This window comes from Carcharodon carcharias, chromosome 23 (genome assembly GCF_017639515.1).
Source record: "Carcharodon carcharias isolate sCarCar2 chromosome 23, sCarCar2.pri, whole genome shotgun sequence".
In the NCBI taxonomy this organism is placed as follows: domain Eukaryota; kingdom Metazoa; phylum Chordata; class Chondrichthyes; order Lamniformes; family Lamnidae; genus Carcharodon; species Carcharodon carcharias.
In genome coordinates, this window is record NC_054489.1 from 8,125,131 (window position 1) to 8,138,153 (window position 13,023).

The 13,023-nt window shown below is 44.4% G+C and overlaps 1 protein-coding gene across 3 annotated transcripts in view; it reads right to left on the minus strand.

Moving 5' to 3' along the window:
- The window catches only part of LOC121269195 (SRC kinase signaling inhibitor 1-like), a 329,853-nt gene that overhangs the window by 5,973 nt on the left and 310,857 nt on the right, over window positions 1-13,023 (minus strand). Inside the window, exons 18-19 of one of the 3 annotated variants that reach the window (XM_041173730.1) lie at window positions 10,339-10,416; window positions 2,345-2,491 (exon numbers count right to left, since the gene is read on the minus strand). In XM_041173730.1, coding sequence (XP_041029664.1) covers window positions 2,345-2,491; window positions 10,339-10,416 — 225 coding nt within the window. Of the gene's footprint in view, window positions 1-2,322; window positions 2,492-10,338; window positions 10,417-13,023 lie in introns of all 3 variants that reach the window. The other 2 variants (XM_041173729.1, XM_041173731.1) reach the window with 2 other exon arrangements.

Consider the following 13,023-nt stretch of genomic DNA (forward strand, 5'->3'; position numbering starts at 1 on the left):
TTGGACATATTCCTGGAGGCTTGATCAAGTGACATTCAATGATGTGACTTTCGATCAGGTGGCATTTGCCCATGGTTTATGACTTTTACTGTCTTAGACAAGTGCCCTGTGTATTTTACCTTGTATGTGAGCAATATACAATTGAGTTGTGTCGGCCTAGGGAACCGTACCACAAAAGTCAATGTGACTTTGCAATAAAATGAGAGTCTGGGAGAGTGGGGAAGGATCTGGGGTGGGGTGAGAATGAAGGGAGGGCAGGGGAAAAGGAATATTATTCAGTGAGTGACATATTCACATCAGTACAGGTTTATTCAGTGTTCATGTCTCCCCCAGAACTTTGCTTTGGTGCAAGTTAAATCTCAGTGTTAAAGGGAATGTGATGGTCTGCATGCAGAAGGCAAACCATTTATTTTAAAGATGTATCAATACCTGAAATCTCACTGACTGCTTACAAACTCTCCTTTCTTGCCACAAGATGGCTGTCAAGTGCTGTGCTGTCATCTCAAGGCAAGACCAATCTGATATTGCAGAAAGACAGATTTCATACAATCATAGAAGCTAGAAGCACAGATGGAGACCATTCAACCCATCATGCTTGTGCTGGCTCTTTGGTAGAGCTATCCAAATAGTTCCACTCTCCCACTCTTTCCCTGTAGCCCTGCAAATTTTTTCATCTTCAAGTATGTAACCAAGTTTCTACTGAAGCTGTTTCCATTGCCAAGACAGCAGATTCCAGATCAGAACTGTATTAAAAATAATTTTGTCTCCCCCTTTAGTAATTTTACTAAATCACTGGCAATTTGCCAATTTTATTAATTGCTAATTTTTCATCTTTTTCATTTATTCTCATTTATTCTTTCATGGGATGTGGGCATCATTGGCAAGGCCAGCATTTGTTGTCCATCCCTAATTATCCTTGAACTGAGTGGCTTGCTAGGCCATTTCAGAGGGTAGTTAAGAGTCAACTATATTGCTGTGGGTCTGGAGTCACATGCAGGCCAACCAGGTAAGGATGGCAGATTTCCTTCCCTAAAAGGCATTAGTGAACCAGATGGGTTTTTACAACAATCAATGATAGCTGTCATCAAAGATTAGCTTTCTATCCTAACTGCCATGGTGGGATTTGAATCTGTATCCCAGAACATTAGCTTGGCCCACTAGATTACTAGTCCAGTGACATTACCACTAGTTCTATTGGAAGAGCCATTCACTGGGAGTGGAGTGAGCTTCAACAACTGTCCCTGAAACTGCAAAGAAAATAAGTGATTTCCCTTTGAACTGACAGTTCACTGAAAGTCTCCATCTCCTCAATACACAGCTATTTTACATTGCAGACTGGTGAACCAGCTATCCTAGATGCCATTCTGCTCTAACTAACCTGTTTGTGCCACTTTTATCTTTAAGCCCCATGCCTGTCAGCCACTGATCTTAAAAGAAACAGCTCTGGATGCGACTGTTCCCGGACGTGGTTTATAAGCTTGCGTTGCAGAATGGGGCAGTGGTTACTGCGTGCTCTAGTCTGCTGAAAGAATACAAGAGCACTCACTCACACCATCAAGTTTCCTGGTACAACCTGTGGGTACACACAGGCCTGCATCAACCTGCAGTGGTCTGTGTGCAAGTGTTTATATGTATGAATATCTGTGTATGTATACACATATACACACACAAGTTCTGGTATTTAGACTTGTGTACTTGACACCGATCTCGATATTGTCTGTCTGAGGGTGACAGTAATGCAAACATGGGCTCATAGTGAATTTGTGACCTGACTGACCCCTCACCTAATTGACCCCTCTGCCCGAATGACTCTCCTCGCCTGACCTACCACCCACCCCACCCCACTAACCTCCACAATCCCTGAGGCCAATTTTCTTTTTCATTCCCTTCAGTGTAAAACTCTACATGGATCTCGGTGTAAAAGAGGCTCCTGATTTGCCATGAGCTCACAAAGGCAGTGACCAAGTTCAGCTCCCGAGAGATCCAGGCCTCTATGCGCCTGCTACTGCCCGAGGAACTGGCCAAGCAAGCCGTGTCGGAAGGGACAAAGGTGGTGGCCAAGTACATCAGCTCCAAGTAAAACTCGACAATGGACTGAAAAACATTCACCCTCTCCCCAAGTTTCTCTCCAGGCTCCAGTGCAGTAAGCTCTGCTCCACGGATGAAATGCGGGATGAGTCAGATTCTGCGTGTGTGTGAACAGAGAGTGAGGGAGAGTGTGTCAGGGAGGAGACCACAGAACACAGACTGGGCTGGTGCAGGAGTCGAGCAGCGGACAGGATATTGACTCAACATTAAGACAGTTTTAGTTTAAATGCTCACTTGTTGTCTAGAAGTAAACTACCTGCTGACTGCCCTGTTGGCTCTGCAGTTTCATATATTCTTCCCGCTGTTTGTTATGCTTCATTTTTTCGCTGCTGCCGTGCTGTTGCTTGAGTTTTGGAGCAGCTGGAATTGCAATCCTGCTCTGGGGTGAGGGACCACTCCCAGTCTGGGAACAGAGAGAGAGAGAGAGAGAAAGAAAGAACAGAATAAAAACAATCAGCAGTCTCACCTGACTGACAGATTCAACACAGGGACTCCTTCATTCCCTCTCCCCCCACCACAATCATCATTCCCCTGCCCCAACATCTCAGACTCCCCCCGCTCCCCTGGCCTGACCCATCCCCCACCAGAGATAAAGAAACACAAACCATACAAGCTGGGAGGGGGAGGGTGAGCATCTGTTATTCTGACTATTCCTGGTCCTACCCCCTGCCAACAGGGAGCATGGGTGTGGGACAAGGAATAATCCACTTTGTCTCCTTAACACCCATCCCCCCACCTTCCCCAATCCCTGGCTCCCCAACCTCCTTCCCTCATTCCCTATCTGCCCCCTTCCCTCCATTCCCCTTCCCCATCTCCCTCAACCTCATCTCCCCTACTCCCCCCAGCTCATCCCCCTTCCCTGCCTGCCTATCACCCCTGCCTCCCACGCAGTCACATTGTAAATCTTGGCCAAATCCCTCTGTGGGGGCAGAAGTCTTCCTCTTTCAGATGGTAATGAGCATGCTGTGCATTTCCAGCATTTGCAGGTTTTTAAAAAATGTGTAAAGTTAATATTTCAAACATTGATAGCATGATTATCTACAGATTTGCTGCTTGGAAATTGAAATGTAAAGATCAAAAGATGGTGTGTTCCCTGGATGGTTGAGTGGGTGACCAGCCTGCCTGTGGTGGTACTGAGCAGGGCAGAGAGAATGCCCACTGTATCGGTGCTGAGTTTGATGATCTGGCTCTGGCTATGCAGTAATGGCTGCATTTACATTAAAAACTTAGCCCAATGAAACACCTCACAATTCTTCACCCAATCAATTCTTTTGAAGTTGTGATGTAGACAAACGTCACTCAAAGGGTTGTGAATCTTTGGAATACTCTACCCCAGAGGGTTGTGGATGCTCCATCGATGAATACATTTAAGGCTGGGGTAGAGAGATTTCTTGTTTCTCAGGGAATCAATGGATATGGGGAACGAGTGGGAAAATGGGGCTGAAGCCCAAGATCAGCCACCATCATATTCAATGGTGGAGCAGGCTTGATGGGCTGTGTGGTTTACTGCTCCTATTTCTTATGAACACAGAACTAATTTCTGCACAGCAAGATCCCACAAATGCCAGTGACGTGAATAACTGGCCAAGCGGTTAGCATTGACATGGTCTGAGGGAAGGATGTTAGGTGCAGCACACCAGGGAGAGCTCTACTGCTCTTCCAAATAGTGGACTTGGGTTATTAACATCCCACTGAACATACAAACAGAACTTTCAGTTAAATTACATCTGAACAACAGCACTTCTGATAATGCAACGGTCTTCTAGGTCAGTGTCAGCCAAGTCTCAGTAGGTATTATTGAAGTCAACTTCTTGTTGGCTCAAGTCACTCTCCAGAGACCTCAGTACAACATTTAAACCCGCACTCTCAGTGTCGTACTAACAGAGTGCTGCACTGCACTGTCGGAGATGATGTCTTTTGGATGAGATATTAAACTGAAGCCCCACTTACCCTCTCAGGCAGACATAAAAGATCCCATGGTACTATTTTGAAGAAGATTAGGGGAGCTTTCCCTGGTGTCCTGGCCAATATTTATTCCTCAGTCAACATAATTGTAGGAGCTTGCTCCACAGATCGCCTGTCCCGCTTTCTACCTTGTAATGATGACTACAGTTCAAAAGTGCTTCATTAGGACAACTGAGGTCATGGATGGTGCTACAGAAATGCAAGTTCTTTCTTTCTGCATTGGACTGTCAGCTTAAATTATGGCCTCAGTTTGATAGTGGGACTCAAGCCCAGGGGAGGGTGAGGGTGAAGGAGCAAAAGCAACACATTGAGGGCACTACAATTACCCTAAAACGTCTCGAATTGGGGGAAGAGGATAAGACGGCTGATGCTGACACTATGGGATTGCAACTGGAAGTGAACATTTCCAGGTATTGGGAGAGAATAGGACCACAAGTCACTCATGGTCAAAACTTATACTGACTAGTAACTGTGAGACTTCATATCTGATCCAACAAGAGGGGGAGGAGAGAAAATAACAGAAAACTGCATGAACAGTGAAGTGGTCTCAATTCCTGAATGTAGGAAAGTGCTGATGTAGCAAGAGCAACAATAAAGAAAGATAAAATCCCCTCAGCCCACACAGAATATCAACATAAATTCAGTTTCCAATATTCCTGGCAAAAAACATGCAAATGCTGGAATTAAAACGTTACATTTCCAGATACAGATCCAAAGAATTAAAAAAAACCTAATCCCAAGCTGGAGGAATGAATGAATCTTGTTTTTGATGCTGTACTGAGCACCAAGATATCACACAACTCACTATAACCAGGGATTAAGCACAGGATTATCTAGTTACTAACAAACTGCTATTCAAACAGCTATTTAACTGATTAACCTAATGAGCTGTTATCCCACTAGTAAAAGCCTCCACCAGCCTGTGAAGAGTAGGCTTTGAATATCTCATTATTAATCCTTCAAAGACCAACAATGGTTTAGAAAATAATTTCACACCAAGACACATTTTCCCTTGATCAGAGGATGTGGGCGCAGGAACAATGTGAGAATGACAAGCAGCAATTTTTCCCTTTTCATGACTTCATGAAGGCTGAATACAGACAGCAGAGAGCAGCTGTCACAACCCATGTCTGCCTAGTGTATCCGATGGCAGCTACACCTCGGGATTGCTTGGTCATGTTCGGTTTCTGCATCACTAAACTTGCCATGGATGTGACTTACTCTGCTGCAGTTTGTGTTCAGTGTTAAAGGGGCATTGCCTTCTGGATTTATTAGGATAAAGAACATAATCTAGACTGGCAATGACCTGTCATTTGCTATGATGTAAATGACATTGGTTCTTTTTTTCCTTCCCCTGCCCCAAAAAAAGGGGTTTGGCAATTCTATCCCTCCCCGATGGAGACAATGCCCCTTTAAATTGCACAGCAAGAATAAACTACTAGACAAGATAAGATGAGACCGCAAGAATCAATGAAGAAATCTGAAAATTGCAATTCTAAAAGATTAACAGCATTCCCAAGAAGAGAAATTTGATCAGCTTTATAAGAACATCAGTAGAAGCAAACAGGTCCAGGCAGGTCTAGGATTATGAGTGGAGTCAGTTTATCGACCATCTTTATTCAGGCTGAAAAAATCAGAAAGAAACTAAATCTAAATTGGAAAAAAAATAGTAGCAAATCATTCAAGCTTCCCAGGCAGAGGCAGAGTTTAAGAAGTAAGAGCAGTGCATCTGAACGTGATTCAATGCTAACTGAATGATTGCGTGGTGCAAACAGCCAGGAGAACACAGGAGAAGATGGGGCCACAGGGGAGGCCCAGGGAGAGCAGTGGGCAAAGTGTGTAAGATAAAGAAATGAAAATGGAACCTTTGCATCTGCTGGCGACAGTTGGGGCTTTGGGAGGAGGGGCGGCTTAACTTTAGAACTTGGAGACATGCTCTTCTTCGAGGTTGAGGGTGCGAGAGATGGTTGGTCCATCAGATGTGACACATCCTCTTCCTTTTCTACCACAATAGGTTGGTTAGATGCAGCATAAATGCTGGGATCATCCACCAGCTCCTCTCTTGTCTCGTGGATGCTGGGGACACTTAAAAATTCTTTGGAAAGTATAAAATCACTGCATGGATGTTGGCTGATTTGGGTGATGGTGGATTCCAATTCCCTGATTGTCTCCTCGAGACTATCCATTGTCTTGTAGGTGCTATTTTTGATTTCTTCTGTTCTGGCAAAACCTGTGCTTGTGCTTTGTGTCTTCAATGACCTGCTCTTCTCGATCTGGTTAATCTGGTACTTCTTCACTTCTGTTTGTTTTTCACCGGTTACTTTGTCTATCTTTTCCTCCTCTTCGTAAACAAGCACTTGCAAGGTTTTCCTTCCAGTTTTTGTTCCCGATTCGATGGCTTTTGACAACGCGTTCAATCGTTCTTTGGGAAGACGAATCTTAACATTTGAGTTTCCATTTTTTAACTCTGCTTTCTCAGGAGATGTAACATTTGGAACAGAATGTAAGGGTTTCTCATCCGAAATTGTGTCATCATACTTCAGATCTCCTTCTAACTTATTCACAGGTGTGCAATCATTTGATTCGGAGCTGGAAGGCACATCAGCTCCATCAGAAACAGAGGACATCGTCAAGGATTCTGCTTGCTGCTCAAATGGGATTGAAGAAGTTTGAGTTTCCTGATTGGAGACTTTATCTCCAATTACTGTTTGAAACTCTTCATCATACTCTTCGAGTACAGTTGACAACCTCTTGTATGCTGTTTTGATGTCCATGGGTTCTTCAAAAATGACCACAACTGGCTTCTCGTCCAAGGAGACAATCAGGCCATTCTCCTCACCTTGAGCTCGGATTGGATCCAGAGGCAGGAGACCTTCCGACTTTTCTTCCTTGTCCGAGGAAACATTCCAGGTTTGAATATCCTCACCTTTCTCACTCACGATTTCCTGAACTTCTCTTCTGGATAAAGCTTGGATCTGGTTTTCCGTTATCATAAAAGCCACATTTGCTTCAGCATCACCAGTGTAGGGTGCTTCCTCAATGCAATTGATGGAAAGCTCTGATTCAGGTTGTAGAGAGATTTCCAGGTGCCTTTCTTGGATTTCTTTTGCCTCCAAGTTTTCCTGGTCTGGGGAAGGGGATTCGGATCTTGTCTGGTCTGATTGTGCCAGCGCAGCTTCAAGAAACATGAACTCTTCCAACACTATTGCAGACGGCACAAACTGCATCCAGGTCTCGGAACTGGACAGTGCCTGTTGACTCCACATAGGAAGAGAGGCCAGACCCCTTCTGGCTGTGTCTCTGCCCTCCACTGTTCTGTCAGTTGTCTCTTCATGTGTATTAGTTGGTGCTGTTTCTTCAGCAGCCTCAGACCCCATCATAGGAGTACAGGAACCAGATGTCAACTCAGTCAACACAATCTGAGGGAGCTGGGATAGGCTTGGGGAACTCGGGACGTCTATTTCCTACAGATGCAGACGTGGATAACACAAGGAAATAAATGAATAATTAGTTAGCAGCAATTACCCTGAGTCTCTGCACTCCAAATTATGACTCACAGCTGAGGTGATATACAGTGCTAGCTCCATTATCAACCTTATTGGAAGGGACCTCAATGATGGTTAATGGAAGTTTGCAGATAACCAAAAACCTCCAAATACTAATCATAAAAATCTGGTACAATAATACACTAAGAATAAAGACTTAAACAGCACAAAATAAAGAAAATCCAATATTTCTTGGGCTGTGGGGTTAATTGTGTTAATGCGTGGTGCAGTGAGACAGTATCGCGGCGAGCCATTCAAAAGTCCATTGACTTTGATGCAACCATAAAATCCCGCTGGCGTAAAATTCTGCCCAATATCTTAGAAAATACTTTGTTCTGCAACAATTCCAATGGATAATCAGGAAGGCAGATAAATCAGCTGTCATTGTAGCAGACAGTAATTTGGTGTTTAGTTTTATCTTCTTTGAATCTTGCTCTTATCTCGAATGTAAAATTTCCTGGTGGAAAGTGGCCTGGTGAGAAGGTTGAGCTGATCACAAGTTAAGTCTGACATCGAGGAATTGGCGGGGTGGTGGGGGGGGTGGTGGATTGGACATTGGTACGGGGAATGGAAGGTATGTCAAACATCATGCAGGGGAGTGTGTTGTGAGTTCAGCTGAGAGTGGGTAGGGGGTTTCTATACATGTTACTGTCCCTCCTGACCCACAAGCAGTGCTCTAAAGGCACTTAAGCTGATGGATCGAACCTTCATATCTCCCTTCACTGATGACTTTCCTTGAGGATCATGAAACTTAGCCTGCGGGTGTTAAAAACTAAACTTTATTTACAATGGAAGCTTAACTTTTCTTAAAATATTTTAGTGACCAATTCACCTCCTGAGAGCCGATTGGTCAACCGATCTTCCCTGACTTACCTCTGTTCAAACCAGAAATTGAAGATTGGGTTATTTATTTTAAACCTCTCCCAACTGCCTCCCCACAGCTGTCCTGAGGGGGTAAGATACTCACCTCTCCCCCAACCTCTGGTATGCTCTATTCCGCGATCTCTGTCTCCTCAAATTCTGGCCTCCATTTCTCCATCACTGGTGGCTGTACCTTCAGCTGTCTAAATCATAAACTCTGGAATTCCCTCTTCTAATCCTCTCCATCTCTCTTCCTGTCTTTCTCCTCCTGTAAGATGTTTCTTAAGCCTAGCTGTTTGATCAAGTTTTTGGCCATCTGCTCTGTACATCTTTATATCACTTGGTGTCAAATTTTGCTCCTTAAAGCTCCTGGGATGCTTTACTACATTAAAGGTGCTATATAAATGCAAATTGTTATTGTGTGATAATTTCCCTATAGATTCTAAATGGTTGCCTTTGCTTCTTTATGCTTATTTGGAAGTGTAATAGAAACTTGCATTAGTGTGTGATGTCAAAAGATTTTAAGGATGGTTCTAGTGTTTCTCTTGTGGCGTTGCCCCTGGTGACCTAGGTAATAAAAGTGGGTGTCACCAGCTAAGTGTGATGCAGGATATATTACAGGAAGGTAATTGTGACTCTTATAGGAAGGGCAACATACTCATGATATGACAGGTGCAAACAAATAAAACCAGGTGAAATTAAATTGACTAGAGGTAATGTGTTTAATGGAGATTGAGCTGAATGGAATGGAGAGTGTGAAGGATTCTTGAAATGATTTTGAATTATTAAAGTGAAGAAATCAAATTGGTTTATACCATTCCAATGATCTGAGTTCATTTTCAAGTAAATGACAGGATCAGAATTAATTCACTGATTTGAAGCCATTCGTATTCACCACCAGGAAACAGAAGAACTTCTAATGGGAGAGCATCTTGCAATCCAGTGATTTTTAAATCTGGTTCATGCAGTGTGTGAGATGACAGAAGAGAACCATTTGTTTCTGAAGCTTATCCTGTTTCCAGTGCCTTTTGGACAGAGGTAGCAATCTGAAATAGCATTTGCTATATTTAAAAAAAAGACATGCTCTCGCCCAAAGCAGTTGCACTTAATGCATATTTGCACCAGTTATACCTGAAACAGGTCCTACCAATTCATTCCCCACGCACACACATACACACAAATTCACCAATCCTGTAGTATATTGCAAGATCTGAACATTTTGTTATACTGCCCTCTCTGTTGTGGAGGTATAAATAAAGTTAGTTCAATAATGACAATAATGACTTTCAATAGAGATTTCACCAGTTCCTCTCTCAGCCCTGTGCTCACTGACATACATCAGCTCCTGCTCTGGAAATGTCTTGATTTTGAAATTCTCATTCTTGTTTTCAAATCCTTCCATTGCCTCACCAGCACCCTCCCCCCATTTCTGTAAAGTCCTCCAGCTCCACAAACCTGCAGTTGAGCAGTGTTACTGTAATACACAACCAATCCATGCCTTAAACTCATGCACCAATGTCCAAACACCTCCAACAATTGATACCCCAAATATTTCCGCCCATCCATGCCACATCTACCCATTCAGGGCCAAAGTAGCTCAGCCACGTCATACCTGGAATTGGTCCTGTCTGGTCCATACGCACAGCATTCTTTGAAAATAATGTTCCGTGATCACAGAATGGATTTCTGTTGTCCAGTTTTCATTTCTCAGGTAGCCTGTACCCAAAATTGCACGCGTTCTATTCTCTTCTGTTACAGTGTCAGCCATACTTAAAAATCAACCATTTCATTGCCAGTGTGAAGATTGCTGGCTTCCTGCCCCTAAGCCAATTAGGTTGGGAAAATTTCTCACATATTTCTAAGCTCCCTCATTACTTACCAACACAGTGCCCGGGTTAACAGGAAGGATATTCTCCAAGACCCCCGACTCTTCAGCATTTGGGATGCCATCTGAATTCTGACGGGACACGTTTACAGGATTATTGGATTGGCTTAACACTGAATGTCCGCAGGCTGTGAGAGGAATCACAGTTAAGCCTGAGCACACACACACACACTCTAGGAGGCTACACTGGATAATAATCAGCAGCAGATTCCAGGATGATTCATTCCCTCCTGGTTGAGGCGATGAGACCAATTGTGGTCCAGAGTTTAGGACAGACTGATTATTTATTCTGGGACTCTCTTGTTCTATAGGGATCAGACAGTGAACTTTACAACTGAGGAGAGGAGGGGACATTTCAATTATTTTTTAACCTAGAGGGATGCAATCTTCCTCCCTGAGTTTGAGGAGTTGTTCACTGTTTCCTTTATTTCAGTTTTCACCATTTCCCCTCTCAGCCCTGTGCTCGCATATGTCAGCTCCTGCTCCGGAAATGCCTTGAATCTCATTCTTGTTTTCAAATCCTTCCACTGCCTCACCACCCACCCCTCCGGCCACTTCTGTGAAGTCCTCCAGCCCCACAAGCATCTGAGATATCAGTACTCCTTCAATTCTGGATTCTTGTGCATCCTCGGTTTCCATTGCCTAGATTCTAAGCTTTGGAATTCCCAATGTAAACCTCGCAGCCTCTATCTCCTCTGTCAAAGATTGCTCCTTCAAACCTACCTCATTGACCAAGCTTTCATCATCTGCCTTAACATCTCTTTATGTGGCTTGATGTCAAATTCTGTTTGATAACACTCCTGAGAGGCACCATGGGGCATTTTACTACATTAAGGTGCTAAATAAATGCAAGTTGTTGTTGTGAGGGGGCAACAATTAACAAAGTGCCACTATTCTGCTCACATCCCTCTGTAGAAACAGTTATCTCAGCTTGACTCACACCAAGGGGGCACCTGTCATCTTACACACGTTCCGATGTGTATGTGCTCAGATACACATTTTGCACACAGATTGATGCAGTAACTGGTCACACTGGCAAGCTGTGAGTGAAGGATATGTTCCTACATAAACACATTTGTGGAAATGAAGTAAGATAAAACTATCTTGTTTTCAATCAATTATTCATTAACAAACACACCCGACAACACCAGATGCTTTATGATTTTCTGAAAATAACAGTAAATCCTTTAAAAGGCTCTTTAAGGTTCAGTATTTTAGATGGAGTGAATATTGACACCACTATTCTCGCCAGTGAGACCCACCAGAGGGTGGGTCTTGGGTGCTTAATTCACAATCCGAACTCATGACCAAAACTACAGCAAAGTCTCCCGAAAACAGCAGGATTATTTCTCCAGCAGTGTGTGGAGGACAGTTACATACAAACCTCAGTCAGTTGCAGCAGTGCAGTCCCTGGGTGTAATTTACAAGGGGAATTTCTCAATCATCTCCATTCTAGTTGACAGGACATGTGGTATCACTGGGCTGAATTTAATGCCAGTGACAGAGGCCCTGAAGGCAGGCTGGAAAGCCAGGGGAATGCCTGCTGTAGCCCTTTCCAAGAGCCCCAGTGCAATTCTATGCCCATCAGGAAATTAACTGCCTGATGTCGGCTTTCCCATCCCTTTAAAGATGGAGATCCCACCTCCAAAAGCTGCTGGCCAATCAAAGGGCTGGCAGCTCTTCCAGTCCTCGCAGTGTCACTGGGGATGGAGGCTACTGCTGGTACTGCAGCTGCCAGGAGCAGCCACGAAGGAGTGGGCCCCCGAATGGAGATGACTGGGGTCGGGCTTCTGGGTCCAGTTGGGCAGTCTCCCAGCAAGGCGGGGTAATTCATGAGGAAAAGGGGTGTTCCCATGGGGCAGCCCTTGCCACCAAGGGGGTTCTTTGTGGGCCACAGGGTGTCTGATCAGGAGGATTCCCACACCACAGTCCTACCAGAGACTGCAAAGTGGCCAGCAGCTTTCACTGGGTTGTCTCCCAATGTAGCAGATAGAGCCTCCGGCACTGGCAGAATGCTACTTAATTGGCCACTTAGGGACCTAAATTGGCCTCTGGGTGGGAAGGCTGTGCCCCTGAGTGAACTGGACAGAGTTGAGCAGGTGACACGAACTCCACTCCTGCCTACCCTCCTGATTCTACGCTCTGCCCTGCCATCCAGCACTCTCCTGTGGGCTGGGTGAAATTCTGCCCACTATCTGGAGCCGATTTTGAAAGCTCCCTCCCCAAGGTTTGCAGGTGTCAATCACAATGACACTCTCAGCCCTGCAGTTAGTCACATCTGCATTGACTGGCTCACGACCAACCATCCCTCAATTTCCCCCCTCCTCCCCTCGAGAAGATTGGTCTCTACTCAGCCCCTCCCTGCTCGCGTGGCGTCAGGGCCATTGGCAGGTCCCCCAATCCCATCATTCTGTGGCACCACCAATCGATGGTCTATCCCCTATCCCTGATTACAAGATTGGATGATTCAGTCTATCAAGAGAAATTGAAAAAGGCTTCCTTGATCAAAGTGAAGAGCTGGTATTACTGATATCATAAATTAGACTGCATTTCTCTTAGCAACAAACATCATTTGAACATGTTACATAACTTTAGTCCCACTGAAGCCCAACTGGAAGTGCTCTTATTTCTAAGCAAAGAAACTGCAGAGTAACCCTGAAAGTTATTAACAGTTGTTAA